The sequence below is a fragment of the Dipodomys merriami genome, unplaced genomic scaffold (genome assembly GCF_024711535.1).
Source record: "Dipodomys merriami isolate MVZ:Mamm:240054 unplaced genomic scaffold, mDipMer1.0.p SCAF_3, whole genome shotgun sequence".
NCBI lineage: Eukaryota > Metazoa > Chordata > Mammalia > Rodentia > Heteromyidae > Dipodomys > Dipodomys merriami.
In genome coordinates this window covers 3,070,516-3,098,355 of record NW_027204492.1, presented here as the reverse complement: position 1 = coordinate 3,098,355, position 27,840 = coordinate 3,070,516, and the positions used below count along the sequence as shown (strand labels likewise).

General features: G+C 49.0%; 2 protein-coding genes across 4 annotated transcripts; both read left to right on the top strand.

The window, feature by feature from the left end:
- The first annotated feature begins 488 nt into the window (after window positions 1-488).
- Prrg3 (proline rich and Gla domain 3) lies at window positions 489-11,471 on the top strand. Of its 3 annotated transcripts, none has more exons than XM_070039566.1 (4): window positions 489-663; window positions 4,337-4,374; window positions 5,426-5,586; window positions 5,974-11,471. In XM_070039566.1, exons 2-4 carry the CDS (start codon window positions 4,368-4,370, stop codon window positions 6,499-6,501), a joined length of 696 nt encoding a protein of 231 aa, XP_069895667.1. In that variant the 5' UTR covers window positions 489-663; window positions 4,337-4,367; the 3' UTR covers window positions 6,502-11,471. The 3 variants fall into 3 exon arrangements, with proteins under 3 accessions (XP_069895667.1, XP_069895668.1, XP_069895666.1); XM_070039567.1 differs by lacking the exon at window positions 489-663 and adding an exon at window positions 1,208-1,224; XM_070039565.1 differs by lacking the exon at window positions 489-663 and adding an exon at window positions 1,466-1,534.
- Window positions 11,472-20,165: 8,694 nt separating this feature from the next.
- Window positions 20,166-23,978, top strand: Fate1 (fetal and adult testis expressed 1). The gene is made up of 5 exons (XM_070038879.1): window positions 20,166-20,336; window positions 20,823-20,950; window positions 22,570-22,676; window positions 22,954-23,032; window positions 23,458-23,978. The coding sequence occupies exons 1-5, from the start codon at window positions 20,231-20,233 to the stop codon at window positions 23,587-23,589; spliced, it is 552 nt and encodes a 183-aa protein (XP_069894980.1). The 5' UTR covers window positions 20,166-20,230; the 3' UTR covers window positions 23,590-23,978.
- Window positions 23,979-27,840: the final 3,862 nt, after the last annotated feature.

Here is a 27,840-nt window from a genome sequence, read left to right as displayed (position 1 = left end):
GGCAGGACAGTTGGTGTTTCTCTGCCTGGCTTGGGTTTGGGGGTAGTGTTGTGAGATTCTCAAGCTCATTCCTAGGGGCCAAAGAACATCAAAGAACTCCTTTAACGAAGCAAGGAGCAACGGGTGGGCCTCACTTCAGCTTGGCAATTTTTTTTTCCCAGACTCAGACTCCAGCTTCCTAGGTTCCTTCCGTCCTGTGTCTTTAGTAGTTAAAACCTTGTGGTTATTATGCTAGTGTCCTGTCTCTGCTTCCAGAACCTTGCCCAGTCATGTGTGCTGACCCTCCCCCAAGGTGGAATGGGGCGGGGGTCCCCCCCCCCACACACACCTAGTGCTCCTTCCTGGCCCAGACAAATTCCTTCCTCTTTCCTTTCTATTCCTTAGGGTTTTCCAAGCCCATTTCCTTCTTCATCTGGCTGCAGCCTTTTGAGGGGGAGCAGAAGGGAGTCTCTCCATTTCTCCGATTTTTACAAGAAAGCAGCTTTGCCATCTCTGGGTAGGGTGGGGGGAGGTAAGTGAGGAAGCCAAGGTCACTCAGTCATTGGCAGAAGGCGGCCAGACTCAGCCTTTCTTCTGTGGGGCCTGGGCAGGACAGGCCTGCTGGCATTCGCCCTTTTTTCCACCGCCGTGAAGTACCCGGGGCCAGGTCGGCCTGAATGGCAGGTGAGCCTGGGTAGAGAGCAAGAGGGGGGCTGTTGTGTGCTGTGCGTGGACGCCTGGCGCGCGGGCCTTGGGCGCGGTCGCTCGAGCTGCTGCTGTGCCAGGTCTTCTGTGGGCCTGAGGTGTGGGTCACCAGTGGGCCAGCGAGGTGTCCTAGGGTCCTCGGCGGCGCGCCCCTGGCCACGCCCCGCCCCCCCTCCCGGCGGCACAGGCACGGGAGCGGGCAGGGGCGGCGCCGGTAGAGCGGGGCGCGGGCACGCAGTGCAGGGCGCGCGCCGCCGCCCCTCCAGCCCGGCTTGCCTGCCTTCCCTCCCTAACCCCTTGGCCTGCTCCGATCGCCCCCATCCCTCCTTCCTCTCCGGGCCCCACAGGCGGCCTGGTGCGCTGGGCAGAGCAACGATTGCGGCCTTGGCTCCCCAGGGCACGGCGGTCGTGGCGCGCGAGGGAGGCGCGCTCCGGGCGCAGGGCGCGAGGCCAGATCTGGCACGGCGGGGTGTGTGTGGGGGGGTGCAGGCAGCAGCGGAGCCCCCCAGAGGAGAGCAGGGCAGGCAGGGGGGAGTCGAGGTAATGGGCAGGGCCTGGGCAGCCTGGCTGTGAGGGCGGGGGCTCCCGGCACACTTTGGCCCTGGTTGGGTTGGCGAAGGGATGTGGGGAGGGAGGGGCGCCTGAGGTTGCAGGGGTGTGTGGGGAGCGCGGAGAGGGGTGGGGAGCAGGATGGGGAGGGACGGAGGGAAAGAGACGTCAGGGCTGGGCCGGGGGCTTGGCCGACGGGGAGCAGGTGGGCGGGGACAGGGGCCCTGCTGGAAGAGGCGCCGCAGCGAGGTGGCGGGCTGCGTGCGCAAACAGGGAGGCCACCCCCTGGGCCTGCAGAACGGTGAGGCCGTTGGTTGGGCGCCCCAGCCCCGAGGGCACGGTTCGGCGGTGGTCAGGGTCACTGCGCTGGGCGCGCGGCACTGTGGGTTGGGGGGATCTGGAGTCCTGGAGGGCCAAAGCGTTTGGGGGGTCTGGATTCAACCTGGTGGAGAAAGACTGCTGCTGGGCCAGAAGCAGGAGTTCCTGAGCAGGGCACTGGGGTGAAGCAAAGGTGGGCAAAGACAGGCACTTGCAAGGCTGGTGCGATGGGCAGGGGACAGGAGGCCCCAGACTTTGAACTTAACTGGGGCGATGCCATGTCACTGGGTGGGTGGATGAATCATGAGATCTGGAAATCACAAGCCCCTTTCATGGCCAGCACTGAAGGAAATAAAAGGGCTTTGGAGAAGGGCTTTGGAGGCTCTGCCTTGGGACACACCAGGTGCTCTGGTGGCTGCTGGTCTCCCTATGAGGGACTCTGGGACCTGTGTCCCACAGGGCTGTGATTCAGAGGCTTGGGCCTGCAGTGGAGTTAGGAAGGTGTTTGTGGCGGCCGGTTTCGGGCCTTCCTTCCTTCTTTTCTTTTCTTTCCTGGCTGACAGGATTCACTCGTGTGCCTGTGGGGAGTGGGTTAAAAATTCTTTCAGCCTACAAGGAGCTTTACAGTATTCACCAGGGGCAGGAGGGGCATCTACATGTGTCACTGCAGCAGCATTCTCTGTCTGGAGCCCTCATGCTTCCTCACCGTTGCCATAGTAACTGCCTATTGATGGTGTATTTATAGGGGAAGAAGCGGGCCGTAAATTTTGGGCAGGGGAGGGGGGGAGGCGGCGTGGTGGCCGGCAGCAGCAGCAGTGATGGTAGCTACAGAATTACTAATGGAGTGGGCCAAGCCAAGTGAGCTCTTTTGGGGAGATCTTGGCTTCTTTGAAGCTCAAATGGAACTAATGACGTTTGCAGGTGGCAGAATAACACCAACATGGGGTTAAGGTTTATGTGGTGATGCATGTACCAAGGTCCATGTGTTTGGGACAAAAAGATGGCTCTATGTAAGCTATTACGTCATTTTTCCATAGAAGATGTTGAAAACACTGAAGTTCACTTCCTGTATCAGTATAGCCTTTTCCCATTCTTTTCAAACCCTGACCCCCATTTTTTCCCCACCAAATCCTCTTTTTCTTAGGTATACTACCTCCACATCCGTACTATGTGGATCTAGGAGATGCGTGATAGAAGCAGAATTTTGAGATAATATGCCCTCTCTGCCATTATGGATACTGAGAACCAGCTCTGTCACAATGGCAGACCTATCTGTTGGCAAATTCTCATCTGTATTTTGGTAGTTTTCCCTGCGATTGTGGCAGGGTAACACAGTGATATCCCAGCTGGGTATTAGTGCTGCTGTCTTTCCCATTGTTTTAAATGTATTGATTTGTATCCTGCCTTGTTTTCTAAAAGGATGAGAAGTCATACATGCATAATAACAATATGAGTCTGAAAACACCAATATTAAGCTGAAGCTAGTGGTAGGAAAGAAGTATACTGCTTAACAGCTGACCTTCCAGGACACCTGTGCTTCGTTGTCACTGTTGACACTGGTAGCCAAGTCAGAAAGGGTAGTAACGCCACGGGTTACACTGCTCATGTGCCTTACATCCCATTGGTGGTCAGTCATTAAACACAGGATTCTGCATAGGGAGAGGAACAATGGGATGATTGCTCCCAGATGTAGAGTGACACAGTGTTTCAGAATGTGTGTGTATTTTGAGGAAGGCTGCCATGCCCATGGTTGACATATTAGCTTGGTAGCTCCTTAGCATTAATAGAGTTTGGGACAAGAGTCCACAAGAGAGGCCTCTCTTGTAGTCAGTAGCTCAGTTTTTCTCGTTGTTATTGTTTTTTCTTTTTTGTTGTTGTTTTTGCTTTGTTGTGGCACTGGGGATGGAACCCAGAGTCTTGCTTGAGCTAGTCATGTTACTCTACCACTGAGTCACAGCCCCAGCCCTGTCTCCATATTGATCATTTAAATTTGTGTCTTTGTACTTTGCTGCAGTAGTCTTTAATGTAAAGAGAGATGAGACGATGTATGCTTCTGGAAGAGCCTAGTATCTTTCCTCCATTTCTTGTAAAGATGAACTAGCAGGTCATCTGGATTTATAAGAAACAGCTATGTTGTATATAGAGGATCAAACCAGCAACAGGTATCCACTGGAGGTTACTGTAGAGATGGTTATCCGTGATGCTGCTTTATGTTTGCTGTTGTAAAAAACAAGCTTGTCATTAGAGGTATCTAGGACTTGTCACTGTGGACAAAATCTGTTCCGAATTCAGCTCCTGCCTATGTCACTGTCAATTTGCTTAACCTTCCATTTCCTGATCGATGTCTATCGGCTTCATTTCTTCATGTGCTACTATGGTCTTTCCAGTTTGAAGGCCCAAAGATTCATTTCAGGATTGAGAAAAAAAAAAAAAAAAGGAGCCCTAGTTCACAGGAACTTTTTTTTTTTTTTTTTTTTTTTTTTTTTAAGAAAGAAAAGTCCTAAAGTCTTCTGGACACTCAGAATGTTTTCTGGAGGAAATAGCTGGAAGGTTTGCTTTGGGCTCTGCTCGGCCTTGCAGGGCTGTGGTGAGACTTGAGGACTGTTGAGAAGAGCTGTAGGGGAGAATGAGAATCAGCAGAGAGCTTGGCGTGCTGCATCTCATGATACTGTTTGGCTTTGAGACTAGAGCCATGTGGTGGTGGGGGTCACAGCTCAAGGCCAGGAAGGTGCCTATAGTTTTCTGGATGTGATTTCACCATAAATCTACTTTTTTCATTTCTCAGGCAAGTGAGACGGTGGTGCTAAAGGAACATCATGGCAGGTAAATTTTTTCAGGCTCAGTCGTGGGGGTGGGGGAAGAGCCATGCCCAAGGGCTCATGGGAAAGGCATGAATTCATCTCCCAAGTCCATTCCAGCTTTCTTGTCCTCAGTGGCCCTGTGGCCACTATCTGCTTAGCTGATCAGTAGCTTCTCAACCCTCAGGCACACCGATGAGACGGGCTTGCAGAATGGGCCTACCGACAAGACCCAGCAGCCCTGCCATTGAGTGGCATCACTTGACACAAGAACGAAACAGTGTTACCTTTGAGTGAATACTAGGAGTAAATGTTACCAGTTTCATCTTCAACTCCTGGGAGTGCGTAGCTCATAGTCATCGTCTCACCTAGTTGTAGCTAGGTTTGTTTCTGGAATAATTCAGTATGTCTACTGCCTTATGATAGTTTTGCAGGAAGGGTCAATTCCAAAGGAACACTTGCTCAGATTCTCCATATAGACCTCTTAATGCATTCCAAAAGGTCCTTTCAAGCCCATATGTTTCCAGTGCCCTGCTCCTCCATTGTCTGGGTTCTCCTAGACTGTTTCAAACATCACTACTTATGCTACATGTCCTGATAGTTCAGACGAAGAGTTGCCACCCTGGTGGGGCTTTCTTGGGCTTGTATTCGTCCTACCAGTGTCAGCCTCCAAGAGGAACCGATTCTCAGGACAGGGGTGGAGACATTCTTTTTTCAAGAGAAATTGCAGCTATGAGGACTCCAATAGCTATAATTTTCCCTCTTTCTTGGTCAGGTGCAACAGGAACTTCCCTCTTTACTTGCCTTCCCTTTACTTCTGTCTTCCCAAGCGGCTGCAGCCTGCTGGGACCTTGGTATTCCAGACAGAACATTAGGGCATCACAAAAAGCCTGCCCCTCTGCCCCTCTTGCTTGGCCTTTTGCACTAGAGGCACAAAAAGTAACAGCCCCTTACCTTTGGGTGAAGACCTGGCATGGCCTCTGTTTGACTTGCCTTATCCCCTTCAATAATTGTGTCTCTGGGTGGACATGATTTGAAAGAGCCTCTGTGTAGCCTCATTGCAGCTCTATCCTCAGTGTTTTTAGAGGCCAAGAATGCGCATGCAGTGTTGAAGCGGTTTCCTCGGGCCAATGAGTTCTTGGAGGAGCTGCGCCAGGGCACCATCGAGCGTGAGTGCATGGAAGAGATCTGCAGCTACGAGGAGGTCAAGGAGGTGTTTGAGAACAAAGAGAAAACGGCACGTACTTCCCCCCCGGCTGGCTTCTGGAAGAACAGGCCTGGGTACCTCAGACTAGTCAGAAGCTAGGAAGGAAAGCCACCCTGGCCTGGGGCATGTGCACTGGGGCCAAAAAGAAACTGAAAGAATGGTCATCCGGTGCTATTGTGAGACTTTTTGAGGCCTTCCTCAAACGGATGCTTTGTCCTTTGACCTTTGTGCACTCCTTAGATGCCAATCAGATGAGGAGGGGGAAGAGTACCGAAGACTTGGTCCTGAGCAACTTCATAGGAGATGGCCTGAGGTCTGGGGAGGCTTGGGAGGTGCATGTGGTTTGCAGGTGTTTGGTAAGTATTACTTGGCACCCTTCCCCCCCCCCAGATGTGAGTGGCCTCTTCTCTCTTACAGATGGAGTTTTGGAAGGGGTACCCGAACGCAGTCTACTCGGTCCGGGATCCCTCGCAGAGCTCAGATGCCATGTACGTGGTGGTGCCCCTTCTGGGGGTAGTTCTGCTGATTGTCATCGCCTTGTTCATCATCTGGAGATGCCAGCTGCAGAAAGCAACTCGCCACCACCCTTCCTATGCTCAGAACCGGTATCTAGCCAGTCGCGCCGGGCACAGCCTCCCCCGGGTCATGGTGTATAGGGGTACTGTGCATAGCCAGGGGGAGTCCTCTGTGCATCGTGAGGTGGGGGGCAACCCACAGGTAGTGCTGGGGACCAGCCGGGGAAGCAGAGCTACGGTCCGGCTGGAGAGTACCCTCTACCTCCCTGAGCTCTCTCTCTCCAGACTGTCCAGTGCCAGTCCTCCCCCGTCTTATGAAGAGGTCACTGCACCCCAGGAGGGCAACAGTGAGGAGGCCAGTGTCTGTTACAGTGACCCACCTCCAAAGTATGAAGAGATAGTGGCTGCCAGCCCTGGCACAGACAAGTAGTGTGGTGCGTGCCCTGGCCCCAAAGAAAGCCTCTTTCACGGGCCTCCTGTTTCCTTCTGAACATTTGAAAGACTGTCACCACAGAACAGCCTTAGCGTCCTTGTTGCCAAATAATTCCCTAACCATGGATTCTTAGGAAGCCAGTTGACACACACCAGTGTGGAGGTGGGGGGTATGGAACATGCAGGAGTCAAAACCCACTGGGAAGAGTGTACCTCCTCTAGAGGCTCCCCCCCCAACTTCGCACCATCCTGCCCTCCTATTGGGACTGGCTTCTCTTATGCCAAAGTAATCACCCCCCCCTCTCTGTTGATGGTGGCCAGAATCTCCACAGGCTCGGCCCCTGGGGCTGTGGAGCTGGCTAGAGACCTCTCTATATCTGGGGCCCTAGGCCCCAGAAGTGAGCGAGAGAAGCCAGGCCTATAGTACCTGTGTTCCACAACTGTTCAGTGCTTTCTGTCCTTACTTAGATTATGAGGACAGGGACAAGAATTGATGAATAAACAAAGCAAACTATGTAATAACAGATGAACCAACTATGGACATCCTAGAATAAAACAGTCACACCTGGGCCATTCACAGGTAGCCAGGGGCAACCAGTTGTCCAGATTTGCGGTGTAACCCTCCTCTGAGCCACACCCACACACTCCTGACCAGGTTGGAATTAATGTTTATAGCAACCTGGCAGGAGTGCAGGGTGTGCAGGATGCAGGCCGAATGGCTGGGTGGCAAAGCTCCTTCCTTTCTATTGACCAAGGGGCCCACATGAGCTTTGCCATCCTGTTTCTGATGTGCTTGGCTTCCCCAGACCAGTGTACCAGATGTGCTAAAACCACTACCTGGTGGCATGAGCCCACTTGCAGCCTTAGGGCACTTTGTCGAAGGGAAAAATGGATGGTCCTTACCCTGTCTGTGGGTCTCATAGCTTGAGTGGTTAAGGTACAAGCTGGGAGAGAGAGCTGAAGGTTTTGCTTCTTGTATGAGAACAATGAAAGTCAGGAGCTTGGCCTCTTTGGCGCTGAACACTCTAGCTTTGAGCTTATAAGTTACTTCTCTTTTGTGAATAGACGCATTCTGATGGATGACTTTTCCTAATGACAGTGCCCACCTGGGAAGAAGAACGTACAGTGTCTCTTTATGAACTTCTTGCTGGGGAAACCAATGATCTGGGGTTGAAGGCCCATGAGGGATGTGCTCTGCTGTGGCCAGGTGCTGGTCCATTTTCTGTGAGGCTTTGGGAAGAGTTGGACAGAGATAACTTGCTCTGTAACTGTCAGTGACCATGTATAGACACTGTTGATACCATCTCTCCACACCCATCTCCATTCTCCCGGCCCCTGTGCCAAACCAGTTTTCCTCTGTGGTGCTTTACAAATGTAGCAAATTTCTGTGGGGCCCAAAAGAGTGTGCAGTAAGGGTCTACTGGCAACCACAGTAGTTTAAAACCAGCTTTGACAAGCTTCCTTTAGTCTAAACAGCTCTGCCAGGCAGACACTGGGACTCATTCCTTGCATGCAGCTCTGTGTTGAGCTCCCAAATGGCCTTCAGAGGCCCGTCAAATGCTGGCAACATTTCTTGGGACACCCTTGTCCCAGTAAGGCTACTGCCATGGATAACTGGACCCTATGGCTAGGATTTTCCTTCATTTCCCCTACCTCACAGGCCATTGGAGACTGACTGAACTCGTGCTTGTGAATTGCTTAAAGCCCCCTGGGAGCCAGTGTGGTTTTTCTCTTAGCAAGATTCTTCTAGAAGTAGCTATAATATAGCGGATGGCCTCATATGCCTCTGATACACAGTCTCAACCTTCTAAGTCAATCTTCTGCCAGTTGCCCTTTTTTTCTAGAGTTCTCTCATGCTGTGGATGCTGGACAGGTGATATTTCACCTCAACTCCCTTCTTTTTCCTCCCCTGGTCCTCTAGTATTAGACTCTTGCCCTTCCCTATGAGGGTTTTTTTTTCCACCTAGAAGGCTCTGGCTTTTTCCATGATGGAGGCTCAGATTATTCCCATCCAGCTGTGTTGGAGGAAATAGAGAAGCTGGAAGGTCTGGGGCCAATCCCAGCTCTCCAAGTATTTTTGCAACCAGGTGCCCACCTGTCACCTGGAAAGACATGACAAGAGACTTTTCCTAATGTGTCTTCTCCCTAGGTAGTAGAGAGGCAGGCACAGGCTCCACGGACTAGAGCCAAAGGGAGTATGCCAAAGGAGCACGCACTGCCTTTGGCATCTGATCTGCCTCCCCTGCTGAGCTGCCCAGTAGCTTAAGGCTGGATGGTCATGGGAGAGAGCAGGAAATAGAACCCTGGGGACTGGCCTGTGGTTGACAGCATGTGTCCCCCAGGAGCTGAGGACCCAGCTACAGGAGAGCCAGAGGCCACTCCTTACAGCTGTGGTCTTGGCTCAGGTGCTTCTCAGAGTTTTTCTAGGTGGGGTGTGTCAAGCACTGTGAGAGGGTTCTGCAGTATGTTGTAGAAAAGACAATGGGCATAATTCCTCGTGGTGCACACTTGGCTTTCTGAATGCCCTGTACATATCTTTTCAAACTCTGTCTTTGTATGGGTGTTGATTTGATATAATGCTAACACTTCAGTAGCCACATTTTTGTTGTTTAGGGGTGTGTGTGTGTGTGTGTGTGTGTGTGTGTGTGTGTGTGTGTGTGTACATGGCTTTTTCTCATTGCTTATCTGAATGATAGCTCGTGGTTGGGTACATTTGAACAAGGAGAGATCTGGTGTAAAGGAAACAATGTCACTCCCGAGACAAGGCAGCGCTGTGTAAGAAAAGCTGAGATTCGCTGGTGGAACTCCCAAAGTCACTGCCTTTTGTTCCCTCCTCCCCCAAAATGCTTTGGAAAAAGATGAAGCAACTCCATTCCTGGGTCTCCTCCCTATGAGATCCCCACTCATTCACTCTTTCTGCATGGTGTTCCCCTGCCTCAGCTCCTATTTTGTGCCATCAGTGGCTGGAGGAAATGTCAACATTGTTGAGTGGGGTGTGTGTGTGTGTGTGTGTGTGTGTGTGTGTGTGTGTGTGTGTGTGTGTGTGTGTACGTGGTGTGCTCTCACGCATGTCTATGTGTGTGTCAAGATATGTGACTTTCAGAAGGGTGGGCTAGTTACTTAGATCTTTTTCATTATAAACAGAAAAGGCTTTAAATATTCTTGAGATGTGACTGTCACTTGTTTTCAACCAAAAACTTTGTAACACTTTTTAAAAGAAAAGAAATGCCAATCCCATCCGTCCCTTAGCCCCCATCGTCTTGAGTTTTCCAAACGAAAGCACAATAGGAAGAGCGGGGCGTGCAGGTGCCGGTCATATGTGTACACCCCACACGGTTCTGATGTGCACTCTGACGCAAACTTCAGCGCTGAGCAGTTGGCCTCAGGAAGCGGCAGCTTCCCCTGCTTTTCCCTGCCCCACTGCCATTAGTGTGAATGCCTTAGGGTGCTCCAGCAAATAGCAATCGGTCCCATTTGTTGGACAATGTGTTTCTAGTGGCCCACATGTAAGGGATTAAGGATGGGAAAGTGGCTTTTTTGGTTAAGAAGTTGGACCAGGTGCTTCCCCTCTCCTAGTGGAGGGAGACTCCCAATCCCCAATCAGAGTTAATGGTTTGACAACCCAATGGAATCCTATAAGAAGAAAGCAAAAATCCAACACTGCCTTTAGATTGTTCTTTTGCCCAAGTGAGAGCAAGATAACAGAGAGAGACTGCGACTTGACTGGCCAAGGCTCTGTCTTTGTAGACACAGTCAAAGCCAAACTGCTTGGTTAGGCTGCTTTGTAGCTTAATAAGCGACAAAGGTCCATTTTAGGACGTCCCCCCTTCAGAGACAACTGTACCCTCCCCTCTGAAGTCTACTAATACTAATCAGTATAATTAGCTAATTTTAAAGTACTGTTAATCACACTGCTTGCAACGACAGAAAAAAAAGCCCATTAATTTGAAGCCCGCTCATTCAGAACTTCAAGAAAATTGCAATTTGAGATAATTCACAGTAGCTGTAATTCTTGCTACATAAAAATATTTGAAATTTTTTTCCCATCCAGTCAGTTTTCTGAGTGCTTGGTGTAAGAAATATCCAGTTTAAAATTAGTACCTCCTTCCCAGAAATGGCTTAAGGTACTAAGGATCCCTTCTTTTAGTGTGCCTTCAGCTTTGGGGTTTGGCATTTCTCCTATGTATGGCTTCTGTGCAAAGTGGTCCCTGTTCTCTTTCCATCATGAGGATGTTGGATATTACAACCTTTCCTTCCACTCATGTGTTTATCCTGTGACTAATACAGTTTGTGATCGTCACTGCAATTTCCACGCAAGTATTCAGTAAAGCAGATGTTGCACTAGGAGCCTGGCTACTGCCATCATTTACCCCCAAATGTTCAAACTTCCGGAGCCTTTCCTTTCCCAGGCTGTGGGCGGCCAGCCTCTCTCTAGCAAGAATTTCTGACAAAGATATCCAAACAGCACACTCCCTCGGGCTCAACGCCCCAACAGTTGCTTTACTGTACTGATATCTGACCGCTGAACGGAGCCTGCCCTTCTCCAGCCCCCAGCTGAGCATTAACACAGATATGCAGGACTGGGACCAATCCTCCTGCAGCTTTGTCTCCGCAGATGCCACTTTCCCAGGCCTGAATACACCTGCTATCCCACTCTGTGATTGTGAATGTGTGCCATTGGAAACCCTGCTATGTGCAACTGAGCTTATAGACATGATTACTGTGAAATGGATTAATTTTGGTACCACTCTGAACTGTGCTCTTATTCATGTGGTGATCCATGTCGGCTGGAAAATCTGTACATTGAGTAATGTGTCAGGATTTCCCTTGAGCCTGGGAGCCACCAACGAACCTGCTTCTGATCTCTCTCGCTCACACCATTCTCTTGCGCTTTGGAAATCGTTGAATTCACCTGTTATCTTTTGTCTCTTTCTGTATAAGAAGATAATGTATAACAATAAAGTGCAAATGGCATTCACTTGTGTTCTGGCTTAGTCTACTCTGTGACCCTCCACTTCTATGGTGTATACACTACCGTGGTTGAAACTTAGTTTGCTCAAAAGTCAGACCCTTGAGAAAGAAACAGCCCAAACCAGTTCAGGAACAGGAAACAGACTGTTTTTGATCCCAAAGTTTATGCTCATGGTGTGTAATATGATCCCTTGACTGCCCCCATCCCCCTTCCTATGAGTTAAGTAAGATCAGTCACAGATTTTGGTTAGCAAATTCCTTGTCACCTGATCCTTGCTTACTGACAGGTGTCCCTTGCTAGAAAGATGCCCTGCTTGGGTTTAGAGCTGTGGGGAGGAGGGATAGGAGGGAGAAGTATTCCCTGCCTTATGTGGGTAGGACACCGTGCCTAGCCTTTGCCCTGGCCAGGCTTTCTTTTCTTTTCTTTTTTTTTTTTTTTGGGTCCGGTCGTGGGGCTTGAACTCTGGGCCTGGGCACTGTCCCTCAGCTCTTCAGCTCAAGCCTAGTGCTCTACAACTTGAGCCACAGCGCCACTTCCGGCTTTTTTCTTTTTGCTTATGTGGTGCTGAGGAATCGAACTCAGGGCCTCAGGCATGCAAGGCAAGCGCTCTACCACTGAGCCACCTTCCTAGCCCCCTGGCCAGGCTTTCAGAGTCGTGAGGAGTAAGGGTCAGGGAGCCCCCTGTCTCTGCACAAAAGATGTAAGCATAGCCCAAAGACTTCCATCTGGGACATGGGAAGTTGCTGCCACAAGTTGTGCTAAACCCCCATAATGAAAGTTAACAACAAAACACAATTGTGGTGCTAGGGACTGAACTCAGGGTCTCATGCATGGTGATCAAGTGTCTCCGGCCCTCTCAGTGATGAAAGAAATCCTGACTTTATTAAGGACAATCTTGGTAGAGATAGACCCATGTTAATGAAGTGAGGGGCCTCATAGACAAGTCTATGAGTAGCCTAAATGCCAGGAAAGGCAGCCAAGGCCTTGGGTTCCTTCTTGGCCCAGGCTGACTTGTTGAGTGATGACTACCCCTCTGGGAATGTGGGAACGTTGGGAAGTGAAATGTAATCTCTTCAAATAGGCCCTAGCGTAAAGATGGGGTCAGGTTCTGTAGCTGGGTTTAGAACTTGAGCTTCTTTTGACAGAGATAGAACACTTAGCCCAGGCTAGCCTGTGCAGAAAAGCTGGTACATGGCAGGTCTGCAGGCTTCCATGCATAATGGTACCTGGTTTTTAGTAATTGCCCAATTTAAAAATGTGTCCGCCAGGCACACCGATGGCTTACACCTGTAATCCTAGCTACTCAGGGGGCTGAGATCTGAGAATTGCAGTTCAAAGCCAGCTTGGGGAAGAAAGTTTGTAACACTCAACCACCAAAAAGCATGAAGTAGAACTGTGGCTCAATTGGTAGAGAGCTAGACTTGAGCAGAAAAACTCAGGAACAGTGCCCAGGTCCTGAGTTCAAGACCCAGAACTAGCAAAAAAATAAGTGTTGATAGACTGTAATCTCTGATCCAAGTCTTAGCTCCATATATTAGTTTTCTAAAGCTCCCATATAATACCATGGTCTGCTGGTTTCAACAGGAACTCATCTCTTCCCAGTTATGAAGACTGGAAGTCCAAGGTTAACATGGCTTCTGACCACCTGATCACCTTTCTTGTCCACGTGTGTCTGACACAAGTCAACTGAATTCGGGCCCACCCTAATAAACTTATTTTACCTTACTTAGATTCAAAATAACTTGTGTCCAAATACTCAAATGTTGAGGTCCTGGCCTTCAATATGTGAATTTTGGGGAGAGGAACACAGTTTGGCCCAGATTAGTCTACTCATGAGGAAGAGTCTGGGTTTCTTTTCCTCAATCTGAGAGCATTATACACCACCCAGCAGAGCCATAGGGGTGGACATCACAGCTTTGCTGAAATGCTGACAACGCCCATGGCATCTTGTCAGTCTCAATCCAGGCCACTGCCACAGCTGGAAGGACCGGGAGGAGCTACCAAAGGTTCCATATAGGGCCAGTAGGGTTGGGAGGGCCTCCCTGTGGGATGTAATGTGACAACTCAACATGTGAGGAACAGACATAATATCTGTACCTTTGTTTTGTCTCATTTGTCTCATTCCCAAGAATCACAAGAGTGGCAGCCCCAGTAACAGTGGCTTTCCCCAATTTCTCGGAAGAGGTCAGACTGTGATAGAGCTGGGGAACATTTCTCATTAGGTGAAATGTGGTTGCACTGAATCAGGAATACAGGGGATGCAGGTGTCAGTGTTGGTGCCCTAGGATCTTAGTGTGGCAGCAGTATATACTGGCAGAACATGGCTTTTTACAAGCCAGTAGTATCTGCCCTAAGCCAGCCACAAGCCTCTAGAAGGGTATATAGCGCAGCCCACCAAGTGCCAGCTACATGGATCAGTGGGCACAGCTTGATGAAGGTGCATGGAACAAGCTGTAGCAATGGTTTGTGATGGGTCTGGGTCTGGGTATTGAGATCTTCAGAGAAAGCCTTCCTGAGGAAGTCAGAGCCAGCCCAAATGACAGAGTAGTAGATATCATTCAGGCAAAGAGCATGGGAAGGCATGACCTAAGGCAGAGGGAGACCGTGTGAAGAAGTCTTACACAGGATGAGACTGGGTAAGGTTAGAGAGAACTCAGTCTATGTAGGGCCCTTTACACCATGCTTAGAAATGCAGAGTTGGTCCCAGTAACAATGGAAGACCATCAAGGAGCGCCTTAATGAGCAAGAGGACATTGGCGGCTGTAATTACTTGCCATATGTAAAATAAGCTGCAGGTGCCCAGCAATTAGAGAGGCCAACCCTGCTGTCCACCATTGCGAGTCATTGGGTTTGACTTCTGGATATTCACTTATTAGCTGTGACTTTAGGTAATTCGATTGGCCTCTCTGTGCAGCCATAATCCTGCCTCTGACAGGTGAGCACATGAACTGCTAGGAACTGTCCCTTCTCCTCCCATACTACTATGCTTTCTCAGGCTCTGAAATTGGGGTATCTGCCCTGCATACTATCTCGACTGTTTTACTCACCAGGCAGCTTGCTACTCAGTGTCGTCTCCCTTCCTTACGCAACTGAAATGAAACCTTTCTGGGATCTTCAAGGACCTCCTGATGGCTTAGTCCAATGAATCCACTTCAGTTGGCAACAGGCTTGACATCGAGGAAGCAGTTCCTATCATTGTCCACTCTTCCTCTCTACAAACACCATGCTCCTTTGGTTAATAGGAGCCCACACTCATGCTGCTGCTGCTTTCCTTCTGCTTGCTTGGGTTCTTCCTGGTCCACCTGCTCATCACCCCCTGACCATTTTTCCTCAGTCTCTGATTCTCCTGACTAACACATACATCATGGTAACTGGGCACAGAGACAAGTGGAAACAGCTGCATTGCCATTGCAGGAATCACTACATGGCTGAGGCTCTGGGTTCTATACCAACCCTGTCCTGAAGAGCAGAAAAAAGGTTTTTGTCCATTGCCTGTCCTTGCAAAGAGGCAAAGTGCCCTGGCCTCTTAGCAGATATGGAGGTTGGACTGCTATATGAATGACAGGCAGGGAACTGAAGCCCCAAGCTCTTTGAATCTGTTGCTAGCAGAGAGGAAAGCAGAAGAAAGAAGCAAGCTGGGATATCAGCTGGTGACACTAGGAGGTCTTGTACGCTTAGGGGCTGCTCTTTGTCCCATAGGCAGGGCAGTGTTGAGTTATCCCTCTGGGGAAAAAAGCTCTTGTATGGCTGAGGGAGTCTCCCTCCCCAGTGGAAGGCATTAGGCGCTGCTCTGAAGGGACTGGGGAATGCTGCAGAATGGCCTCTGGCTGTGGGCACTAGCTCAGGACTGGGCTGTGGGGACACTGCTTAGTGTCATGCACTCTTACTGGTGTGTAAGCCATGGCTGTGCTCTGTGTCTGTGTCTTCAGCTTACTTGGCTGGAGCTTCTCCTCCCTGCCACTGTTCCATACTTTCCATTCAATGCAGGAGAGGTGTTTCTATCTATGTGAGTCCCTTGGGAGGTTCCATGGTGTCCCTGATGGCCTGTGGGAGCTGGATAACGGTTGAGCCAAATGTCTTTATAGTTTTTCCTTCTTAGGTTCACAAAGCTCCAATGAACATCCACCAGATTCCCAAACAGTATGCATGATTGCTACACACGACTGGTTCCCTATCACTGTTCCCAAAGCCCCATGAACTTTCTCTCCATCAGCTTGCTTCTATCTGCCTATAGAACATAAGCAGTGTAAGGACAGGGACCTTGTTCCAACACTTATTCATAACACATGGCCAGTCTTGATAGCCATATTGCATGAGACAGGGAAAAGTGGGTGATTCTGGGCCCATAGAAATAGGAATTGACACAGCTCTAGATGGCCCTGCTACTTTGTATTCATTACCATTGCTGCCCTGCTCATGCCATAGCCTTCCTTCCCTGGAGCAGCTGCAATCTCTGCAATTTGAACCTATCTCCCTGTGTCTGTCCTTCCTGTTTCTTTAAGGCTTCGTTAGTTCCCCTTCCACTTCCTGTGTTGGGAGAAGGATCTTGGAGTTGCAGGAAGGAGAATTGTTTACAGGTCCCAAAGCTTTGGTAGCAAAAGAAATACAGGAAGCTGCTAGCTTCCTGAAACATCTAGGCTGGTGGGTCACTCACTTGGATTGGGGCACCCAATGGCATTTAGACTTTCCTTTGAGATGTATGTGAATGACCTCTTAATAGAATTCCCCTCCCCACCAAAAAAAACCAGTAAGAGCAGCATGTTGTACAAGAAGAGAGCTAGGTTGTACCTTGAAGGCCAGACACCAATCAAGGCACCTCCCTGAAAACACAAAGGTGCTCAGTAACAGGCCTAAGAGTCACTCTTAGGTACTGGCCCTAGGGCTGGACTTCAGCCACCTTCTACAGCTGCTGGTTAGGGAGAGGGAAACTCAAGACTGGACCAGTTGGCTTAACAGCTGAAAGAACCAGTGTATGGGAGGCATTATTGGAGGCAGCTCCTCAGGCAGGCAAAGCACAGGCCAAAGGAATGACAGGCAGGCCCAAAGGCAGGTGAGCAGGCAGGCAGGCAGCAGCGTGTGTTGAGATAAACACCTGCTCTGTGCTGGGCTTGGATGTCCTCTAGGTTTGAGTGGCAAACTTGCACACAATTAAAGGTTGTGTTTGGTCCCCAGTGGAAACCATGTGTTCAAGATCACTGTAGGGAAAAAGAGTATACGTTTCCTTTGGAGATGTTTGTCTGCGAGGAACAGAGAGCCTTCGCCCCCACCCCTTTCTGCTAATAAAACAGCTCTTATTTTAATAAAGAGCCAAGCCCTCCAGCAGGTAGTTCACAAGACATAAATACAGTAGATCAATAAACAAATGGAAAATCACTAGGTTTATTCATAATTAAAGCAAAATAGATTAAAGCAACAGTGAGATAGATATCACTTTTCATCCATGATAATGATGCCTTTTTAAAAGTTCCATAATATTTTCTGTGGAGAGGACTGACTGGAAAGAAACAAATATTTCCTTTGGTTTCATGGCTCCCATTTGGTACAGTCTTTAGAGGGTCTGTTAGCAATATGGATAGTATAACCTGAACTCAACATGGACCCCAGAACTTCACAACTCCACTTCTAAGCACTTGCTGTACAAACACATTTGTACTGGTGCACAAAGAAGGAAGTGCAGAAGTGCCCATTGCCACATTGTTTGTAAAAGTAAAATGTCTACATACTCAAAATGTCCATGGGTAGGTGGAGGGAGGCAGTGGAGTTAGGTTTAAAAGAAATTTGATAGCTCTGTTCCCTTATAAGATCTCCGAGGCACATTATTCAGTTAAGAAAGTAAATTGGAGAACAGCATGCACCTCAGACACAAGGACTCACTAGGTTAAAGACCCTGCACACTACACAAGTAGACATGGATATAACAGATGTGTTCTGGACCCCTCTTTCCCTTTCCTAGGGGCATCTGTCCAAGTGAGGGGCGTTCCCTGGCCTCCCCTGGAAGTGTGCCATTTGAACGCAGCTTTCAGCAACCACCTACATGCACAGCCATAGTCGTCTTCCTGGACCCAGATACAAAGTAAGACTTGTCAGATTGCTCTGTACCCTGGGTGCACTAGCCCTTCCTTCTTCCAAGATTATGCTACTAAACAGGGGTACCCAGTGCAAGCGAGGCAAGCATGCTAAGGCAGTTTCCTGATGCCACTCTTTAGACCCCAGGGTTGGGAAGAAAGATTGCCCAGGCTTTCCTTGGCTTCCACTGATGGCTTCCTATACCACCAGGGGGCAGTGGCTCTCAGGCACCTGGATTCAGTGTTCCTGTTCCCAGGAAGCCTCCATGGATTAAGGCAAGTAGGCCGTGGAAAGCAATTAGTATTGCTTCTCTTCTGGTAATCGATAGCTGTGACAAGTTAGCCCCAGCACCATTTTGCTCTCCTGCTTTCTGAGTCTTTTCCCACTCTACCAGCCCTGTATGAAGGGGATGCAACTCTACTGCCCATCAAGCCACTGAGCACAAAGAAGGAAAACACTCATCCAAGGTCTAATCTTGAGCTCAGTGAAAGAATGAGAAGGGCAAGGGTTTGCCACTATAACATACAGGCTCTCCAGTTGCATTAGAATGCCAGATAAATCAGGAGTAGTTTTCAGTGGAAGTATGTCCCAAATGTGGCACAGATCATAATAGTAACACAATGCTTTGTCTATGCAAAGTTGAAATTTGTTGGGTCTCCTGTATTTTCATTTGCTCAGCTTGGCAGCTGTGGCTGGACAGAAACATAAGGCTCCAGCTTCCTGGACTCCTGAGTCCTAATACATTCTCTCAGCACTTTCTCTGCTCCTAGCAGGGCCCCTCAGAAAGCTCAGGTTTCACTCCAGTTGCTCTGCTGGAGCTGGCAAGGGAGGGCCTTCTCCTTGGAGTCCTCAGGAATGCATGCAGGGCCTATGTATGTGAATGGCACAGGTGGGACTGGTGCAGGCAGGCAGATCAAGACCACACTACTCTCTCTCACCTGGTCTTGGCCTCAGTACTTCCCTCTATTGCTTCCTTCATTTTCCTATTTTCTTTCTCTTCCCAGCTGGCCCCAGCTTTGCTTGATTCCTTTGACAAATAGCCCCTTCTTTCTTCAAGGACTCTGGAACTGTTCCTAAGAGCCAAGTCTTCATATTTGGTAGTTGTGTTAATCAGGATCCTCTGGAAGAGTGTATGGGAGCACAATGTGTGTGTGTGTGTGTGTGTGTGTGTGTGTGTGTGTGTGTGTGTGTATGTAGAGATTGATTTGAGCTACTGGCTCATAAGACTGCGAGGCTGAGCTCTGTAACACTGGACAGCAGGCTGGGAACTCAAGCAGGAGTCAGTGCTTTGGGCTTGTCGTAGACGTTTCTCTTCCTTAGGTAAACCTCGATGTTTGCTCTTTTTATTTATTTATTTATATATTTATTTTTTATTGTGAAAATACCCTACAGAGGGGTTACAATTACATGGGCAAGATAATGAGTACATTTCTTATCAAGCATTGTAGCCTCCTCCTTTGTTTCCCCTTCCCATCCCTTCCCATCTTCCCCCTGCCCCCCCACCCAATCCTTCCCCCCCACCCACCAAAGTTGTAAAGTTCGTTTTCAACATAACGACTTGTACGTCTGATTGTTGCAATGGGTCCACCTGTATCCCTATTTAAACGATTTGTTTTTTCCCTTCCCCTCCACAAATTATACCAACATCAAATACAGTGAAAGCAGGGGTTATACCGTGGGGGAGGGACATACAAAGCAACAAAGAAATAATCTTATAAATGTGTTAGAAACAATCACAAGAAAGAAAAAAAACATTTGAATACATATCTTAGGGTTCATTTCCCTAACATCAACTTAACTGTTTGCTCTTAAATAAAATCTTTCACTGATTGAGGATGGTAAGCACAGCTGAACAATACTTCTTCTAATGGGGGAGAATGATGGAAGGAGTGACTTTGACCAAGAAGCATTGTATGCATAACTTGACAAAGAATTGTAATGTATTTGTATTACTAGGTAATAGTTTAAAAAGTGCCTCCAAAGCAATGTTGAACTCACTGGGGACTAGAACCTGGCCAAGCTGACACATGAAGCTGACCAACATGGTGATTTAATCAGCAAGGACAATTGAAACTTAGATCAGGGAACGAGGACTCCGCGCTCTGCTTTTTCTTCTCTGCCCCTTTGTTCTCATTGTTTCTTCCCAGGCGGATTCAGCTAAAAACTAAAAACAACAAAAAGCATCTCTCCTGTCCTGGAACTCTGGATGGAGGGAGGCGGGAGGCACTATGCACTCTTCAGAGAACCTCTTCTGATATAATGCGTGGCATTCATTGTTGTCCTGAGGTAGGTCAAAATGGTGATAGTCCTTGGACATGTCCTGTTTTGGGCCCTGTGCCAGTTCCTGCCTCTCCCTAGAAGTAACGGAGGCTCAACCCCACCTACCCCTCTCCCCACTAACTAAATCATGGGACTAGCAAGACAGAGTGGTTCTCACAAGCCAGGCTCTGAGCCGTATCTCTTCTAAGATGCTTACAGAGTAACAGGGAGGCAATCAGAGGCACAGCCCACGAGATAGGGCTGGAACACAAGGTACCCAGTCCCGGATCCTAGCTAGAGAGGGAGTTTGTCTCCACCCCTATGCTGGGGTATATCTGCCTTGAGCTCCTCGCCCTTGACAAACTCACCGTCTAGGTGCCTCCACAGTGCCTTCCACCCTGTGGAGAGGCAAAGGGAACGACTGCTAGTGATGGCAGGAAACCCTGCCAACGTCAAAGAAGAGTTAGAAATGTCCCTGGGTGAGGACTCGGTGCCGGGAAACCATTCCCAAAGCCAAGAGCACATGGCGATCACAGGTAAGGAGTCAGTAAAATGCCCCAAGGCTCTAGCCGCTCATGTTGGCCTTTGAAGTACCGTTATGGATTGCATCCATACATTGTAGAATATGCCTGTGTGTCTAGACAACTTGTATTTGGTTACACACATGTGGTCTCAAATATATGCACTGGAGATAAGAGTATAACCAGAGGGAAAAAAGGGGGGAAATGGATGTAAAAAGTTTATAGTCCGGGGGAGGGGGCAGGGAGGATTGGGTGGGGGGGCGGGGGGAGGATGGGAAGGGATGGGAAGGGGAAACAAAGGAGGAGGCTACAATGCTTGATAAGAAATGTACTCATTATCTTGCCCATGTAATTGTAACCCCTCTGTACAGTATTTTTACAATAAAAAAAAGTTTGTAGTCCAAGAGGAAAGAGGCTCCGGTCTCCCTCTCATCTAAGCTGCCACTGTGTACTGTCACAATTGATGGGATGTTTTGGGGGTATCTGTGTTGTTCTCTGTAGAAATGATAGAGCGTGGACCCTGGTCTCCAGGTGTTTCTCAACGGAGACAGAAGTTGGAATCAAAGGTTACTACTTCTGCTGCAACCCAGGCAGCTTGGACTATGACTACCCCGCGGGTCAAGAAAACGGTAAGGTTCAGGTCCTTGCTATGTGGCAGATGGGCTGGGGGTAGGGAAGGGGAGGCAGGGAGCAGCTACTGCCTGTCGGGGCTACAGCCTGACTATGAGAGTCAAAGAGGCCAGAAGTTGGTGGTTGGGAGGCATTGGTCACTGTAATCTTCTCTTCCAATCTCTCAAAAATGTTTTCCATACTTTTGATTCCAATCTACAGGAAAATAGGGGCTAGTGTAGGAATTGTATGAGACACTTGGTATTAATGACACTCACAGAGCCTAGTGGCCAGGTTCCTAAGAAATCCTTTGACAGCAATAACTTTCATGTTCATATTGATGCTTAAGAACAGAGGAAGGCTTCAGGCCCTTTTCAGGTGACAGGTGAGCCCTGGATATCTGTTCCTGGGTAAGTAAGAATGAAAGCAATAGAAGAGGGACTCTAGACTTGTGCACATGTATATCTGTGTCAGGCTTGCCAAATAGTAGGCTCTGCTTCAGCAGGGTCATGGGCAAGGAACACGAGGGCATATAGGAACCCCTGAGTGCCAGAAGGAAGAGAGTTTTATTTGGTGGCATGAACACCCTAGCTTTCTTATCAATTTGGTTTCGATTCTTTTGGCTTGGGATAAGTGTGTGGCTGCCAGGAAAGTAGAATGAGAAATGCTGCTATGACTGTCACTTAGTGGGGACTTCAGGGGAAACTGTGAGAGCATGTGGACTAATGGTTCACAGGACAACCTGTGGTGCACAATGCTCCAAGTATGGCTCTGAGCCCACTGCTTAACTTCTCTGCGTCTCAGTTTCTTCATCTTTCAAACTGAGATGATAATAACACCCGATGTACATTGTGATGGCCTGGATTTGATCACTTGATATTGATCAGGGCTTAGAGGATGGCATTATCCCTGCGAAGTGGTAAAGTTTCATGAAATAATAGCCAGAAACCCAGAGCCAGGAAATTCTGGCCCTGGCATGTTATGTTTGACTTCTTGTTGCCACGTTGTTCTTTAAAAGTACCTGGTGCATAAGATGTACAAGTCATTATGTTGAAAATGAACTTTACAACTTTGGTGGGGGGGGATTGCGTGGGGGGGCGAGGGGAAGATGGGAAGGGATGGGAAGGGGAAAGGAGAAGGCTACAATGCTTGATAAGAAATGTACTCATTATCTCGCCCATGTAATTGTAACTTCTCTTTGTAACAGTATATTTTCACAATCAAAAGAAAAAAATAAGTAAAAGTACCTGGTGCCTTTGGCCTGCAAGATTCTCTCTGAAAATGAATGCCATGGGCCTGACCTGAAGAAGTAGGTGGTTTCACAGAAGCCAGAGTGAAGGTCAGGTGCCAATACCTCCTGTTAAATAGCTTTTATATTATGATTCAGTTGGTTGCTCAGAGTCCAGGTGGTATTGATCTGTGATAGTTGTGCCAGGAGACAGGGACCCTGTTACTGTTCCTTCCTCACAACAATCTGAAATACCCAGAGCACCTGAGAGGCAGAGGGTGGGTGTCGTGCTGACTCTGCTAGTCCTTGATTATGGAGGAGCACATACCAAAAGGTCTGCCCATCAAAGTGTGCGGAATCTGCTTAGGTGGAGCTGAGCAGGTGACTTGGAGGGACCCTTCTTTTTTATAGGGACATCACTCACAGCTGCCCAGGATGCAAAGAGACCCAGGCCATGGTGAAACCCATGCCCAGGAGAATACTGGCAATGTCCAAAACATGAGATACAAGTATGATCGGTAAGAGCTGGAGCACTTTGGGCGCTGGCTGATTGGGCATGGACGTGGCAAGGTCAGTAGTCTGGCCCGGAAGGAGTGTGTTTGGGATGTTGGAGTTCTGTTGCTTTCTGGCCACTTGAGTCCTCCAAATACAGTGTCCAGACCATAAGCCGTCATTATCCCAGAAGGGAAGGTTTGGAGGCAAAACAGTCCCTATCCAAGAAGTCCCCTGCTTTATGTCCTTGCCACTGGTCCTACGTGGGGCCAGCAGCAGCCTAGCTCTCTGTTTTCCCACCAGCAACCCAGGGGCGGATTTGGTGGCAGAGATAGGCCTGGAAGAGCTCAATGGACTGGAGATGGAAATCATGAGACGACAGGTGAGCAGCTGCTGGTCATGGACCCTTACCAAGTAGAGGCAGTATCATAATGCCTTAGGGTGGGTGTGTTGACAGCAACGAAACCACAGGTGTATAATCTTATTCCATAGCGCTCAAGGTAAAATCAGCCTGCCTTCACTTCTTCCCACACCCTATGCTGATGACCGCTCTCAAGGCCCGCTTGTCTCTAACATACTGGAAAGGAATCAGGGAAGACAAAAGGGGAACGATGTGTCTCAAGATCAGTACTAAGAGATTTGCGAATGGGGTGTTTGGGGTACAAATTAAGCATAGGAGGAAACACCAAGGAGTAGGAGCATAAAGTCAGGTCCTTCCCCTCCCCAGGGTACTTGGGTTCACTGAAGGACAACCAAGCTCTTTACTGTTTTCACTTCATACTAGCCCTATTTTTGCTCTCTCCCCAGATGCAGGTGATCACCGCGCGTCTGCGTGTCCTGGAGGACCAGGATGCCACCTGGCGCTACAAGGAGACTTTGCTCTTCACTCTGCTGCTGTCTGCCTGCATTGTCAACCTGTGGCTGTGGATGCGCCAGTAATGCTTCACAGCCAGTGTAACCCCGCTAAGAGCTTTCACCCTCTTCCCTTTTTTCCTTTTCTCCTTGGGCCACCCTTGCCTGTTCTCCTTCCAGCAGCTTTCAGACAACACTGGGGCCATATTTCAGCTCTAGTCACACCACCTGCCTGGGTCAGGTGACGTCATTGCTGCTGCCAGAGTGGAGGACCTCTGGTGTGTGTCACAGAGGCGGGAGACAAAGTAACACCATTCCCTACAATAATACCAGCTCAAGCCTCACTGGGCCATACCTCTGTGACCCCAATACACCTGCTGTTCATCTTCGGTGGGCGGCGGTGGCTGTTTCTTCCTTCCCTGATTCATTCCACGTGGCTCACCCTGCTCTGCGCAAACAACGTAATAAAATTTCAATGCAGCATCAAAACCTGGTGTGTGAGATTCTCATGTAAGACTCACTTGTGACCATGGTGGTCAGGTTTGCTGAGGAACAGTCCTTCTCATCAAAGGCCTTTAGACTTTGGGGACTGAGCTGCTGCCATCTGCTCCCTGTCCCCTGAAACTCACAAAGTCCTCCCTGTCACTTGGTGTCGATGACGTGCAGGTTTGGCAGCCCAGCTGGTGCAGGGACACAATCAGAGGAAATCTGGAAGGGACCAGAAAACAGCTCATTAGCCCAAGAGGAAATTGAGTTCCCGAGAGGGGAAATGTGGCCCTGAGGTTTGGGAAAAGACAGGGGCAGGGCTGGGCCAAGGATGGGTTTTCTTTACTCCTAACATAGGGAGTGGCCAGTGTCCTACAGATTCTCTGAGAGAGGATGAGATTCTTCTACAGCTCTGAAAGCTGAATCATCTATCCCTAGGGCACACAGCCGCACCAAGCATGTCGTCCGCAGGGTATGTGTACCAGGCTTCTGCAGTTCCAGGAAAAAACCTGCTCACTTTCCCAGGATCAGGGGATCAATGCACAGTTGGCTGTGGGTGCAGACTTGGGATTTTTTCCATTGGCTTTGTGGCTAAGTGGGTCTTTCTTAGATCCCCAAATCTGCCTACAAAGATGTCAGAGTATATCAGTAGATATAAAATGAGTGAAACCATGAGTAGGCCACGAGGACAGGAGAAAAGAGAGAGAATAGGGGAAACGAGAAAGAGGAGGGACATAGACACCAAGCCAGAGAGGGAACCAAAGAGACAGAGGGAGAGGGAAGAAAAGAGGGGAGAGCTGGGTGCTGGTAGCTCATGCCTGTAATTCTATCTATTCAGGAGGCTGAGATCTGAGGATTGTGGTTCAAAGCCAGCCCAGGCAGGAAAGACTGCGAGACTCTTATCTCCAATAAACCACCAGAAAAGCCAGAAGTGGCACTGTGGCTCAAGTGGTAGAGCACTGGCCTTGAGCTGAAGAGCTGAGGGACAGCACCCAGGCCTAGAGTTCAAGCTCATGACTACCAAAAAAAAAAAGAGGAAAAGAAAGAAAGAAAGAAGGAAAGGAAAGGAAAGAAAGAAAGAAAGAAAGAAAGAAAGAAAGAAAGAAAGAAAGAAAGAAAGAAAGAAAGAAAGAAAGAAAGAAAGAAAGAAAAGAAAAGAAAAGGAAGAAAGAGAAGAGGGGAGGAAAAGAGCGGGTGAGGGCGCAATTGAGAAACGAAGAAGCTTAAGTACAAGTGAAATAGGGAATTCAGGTCTGGCCTGCGCCATCTTGGCCACGTGGTGAATGGGAAGATCTGGCATCTTGTCTTCATGGTGGGTGTTAGCCCAGAAGCCTCCTCCCTCATGGCTTAACATGCTCTTTCCCTAGGCACCACTAGGCCCATGTAGTAAAGGCAGCAAATGATCAATCCCTACCCCCTTTCCCTGAGAGAGCACCCTGTTGGGATAGCTATAACCATATAAGGCAGCAAGATCCCCCAAATCCTGGAGGTTATGAAAGGTCACCTGAGACAATAGTACTTCTTCTCACTTCCTCTCACCTGGTGAGATGGGGTCTTGCCAGTTTCCTTACTGGCAATAAACCTTTCCTTTGTTCTTCCCACATGGATGTCCATATGATATTTTGGCTGAGTGTAATTTACTGTTAACAGTGGGGGAAGGTTAAGCCCCCACCCAACAGGTGATGGGTATGCCTGAATCCCTGGAAGCAGGGGCGGGCACTGGCTGATAGGTTACTAAACCTGTCACTCCAGTGCCTGAGACTGGGACATTCTTATGACTCTGCCCCCTGACCTAACCCTATTTAGGCTTGGACCAGCTCAGGCCCATTGGGCCATGCTACGTGTCTCCGTGTTTGAGTTGTGTCTCCCGGCTCCTGGCTGTTCTCTGGTCACCATGGCATCCCACTTCAGCTTTCCATTGGAGCTGAATTGGTTTGTTGGTATTGTTTTTGTTCTTTCTTTCCTCTCTGGCCTTCATGGCTCAGTTTTCTAGCAATATTAAGTGTATTTGCTGGCTGCTGGTCTTTGAGATAGGAGCCTACCATGTAGTCACTGGCCTTTTAATAAACACTCCAAAATTTGACTTCTCCAAATGTGGCTTCTCTGTCTTCCCACCTTATAACTCTGGGGCCTGCACTGCTAGTACCCATCACCTCTCCTGGGTCCTCAGTGGCTAAGGGAATTCTTCTATTTCTGACACTGGGATTTACAAAGATTCTGAGATGGGGATTCAGAACCCCCGGTCAGCCCCATGGGACCCTGTACATATGGCTCCTGGACTTTTGCCCAATTAAAGGTGGGGACAAGGACACCTAGTAAAGAGAAACTTGGCAGATTCTCTCTCCAGTCCCAATACAGTGGAATTATAGAGTGCCAGGAAACACCACTGAGCAGAATAGAGAGACGGATGACAAGCCCTTCTTGCCAACAGTTAAGAGTGCCTAGAAAAGCCTAGAATGTTCCTCTGCCCTCCGATCAGGGATGATTGCAGGGCTGCAAACAAGGCCTCCTTAGAGGCCACCTTGGTGCTTTCCCCAGCCACAGGAAAGAGCAGAAGAGTGCTCAGAGAAGCAGAGAGATGAAACAGCCCACCCATTTAGACGCAGGCAGCATATAGCACTTCCTGTCCCCAGAACAAAGCTTGCACTGCCTTTGTGCCATGGAGAGCAAGACAAGGAAGGAACAGGATTCTGTTAAGGAGGCCCCTCTCTTTAGCTCTAATTGGGATCGTTAGAGAAACTTCAGGGAAGAAAGGGCTATAGCCACGCCTGGCCAAGTCTACCCTTTAGGGCCAGTGTGTACGTGTGCGTGCGCAGACATGGACATGTTTGCAGGAAAAGTTGAGTTGAAAATATGTTGTGAAACAAAGGTGTCTCTTGGGAGCAATTTAGCTTAGTTGCAAACAAACAGCTTGGTGGCCCCTCTGGAGAAATAGCGCCTGAGCAAGGTGAGCTCAGATGCAGCTCTTGGCTGGGTTGTGGCTCTGTCTGTCCCTTGCCTTGCAGGATGACCACTGACTGGCTCCTGTTCCTGCAAACATGCCTCAGACACCTCCTGAGAGGAACAGCCACTAGAGCTGCCATTGCTGGACTGCACGGCAACCTAGAAGACCATCCTCGGGCCCCTGTGTAGTGCTCTTGAATGGAGTAAGGGCACTATTGCAGGAAGGGGATGTCAACAGGTAGACTGACACCTCTGCTTGTCCCTCAGGCTGTGAACACTTGGAGTATTTGTCTCTCTTCCAAGTTGTCTTCAGCTGTCTCAAATACTCTTTGCTGAGCCCAGACCTTCTGTTAAGCAGCCATGAAGTGCCCCATGGAGAAGCAGTATGTCCCATGTACACTTGGATTGGGGGAAGGGACAATCTAGGCTGGTAGTAGAGGGGTGTCTAGTCAGACCTTGACTGGATCAGTAGCTTCTGGAGGGCAGACTCCATTTCTTCTGCATCATTGGTATCGAACAGAAGGAAGGTGGGAGACCTCTCCTCTGACCAGATTCCCCAGAGAGCTGTTCTGGCTGTGGTTAGAGCTACTTGATCTTTAGGACATGTCTTTTTCCCATCCAACTCCTCTTTCTATGGTGCACCTCTGCGGTGCCAGACCCACTACATTGAAAAAGAATTATTCTTGGCGGAGCCCTAGTCCTCCAGAGAGGAAGTCCCCAAGGCTGGTTTGGTGGGCCCCTCTCTAAACTCTGTTGTTCCATGTAGATTCCCAGCAAAAGCTGATACCCAGTGTTCCACTTCTTCTGTTTCAATTTGGCTTTGTAGCAGGCAGAAGAAGACAGATATAGGAAAGTGAGCCTGTGAGGACAGGGCCATGAAGTTGCAGGAAGGAGCCCTGGTGCCTTTCA

Bases quoted from the DNA above. Each gene is read 5' to 3' on its own strand.
- Prrg3 (XM_070039566.1), top strand. The intron at 5,587-5,973 runs GCACGTACTTCC...TCTCTCTTACAG, and splicing joins TTGAGAACAAAGAGAAAACG to ATGGAGTTTTGGAAGGGGTA.
- Fate1 (XM_070038879.1), top strand. From the start codon at position 20,231: ATGGCAGGAAACCCTGCCAACGTCAAAGAAGAGTTAGAAATGTCCCTG. The intron at 22,677-22,953 runs GTAAGAGCTGGA...TTTTCCCACCAG, and splicing joins ATGAGATACAAGTATGATCG to CAACCCAGGGGCGGATTTGG. The intron at 23,033-23,457 runs GTGAGCAGCTGC...CTCTCTCCCCAG, and splicing joins TGGAAATCATGAGACGACAG to ATGCAGGTGATCACCGCGCG.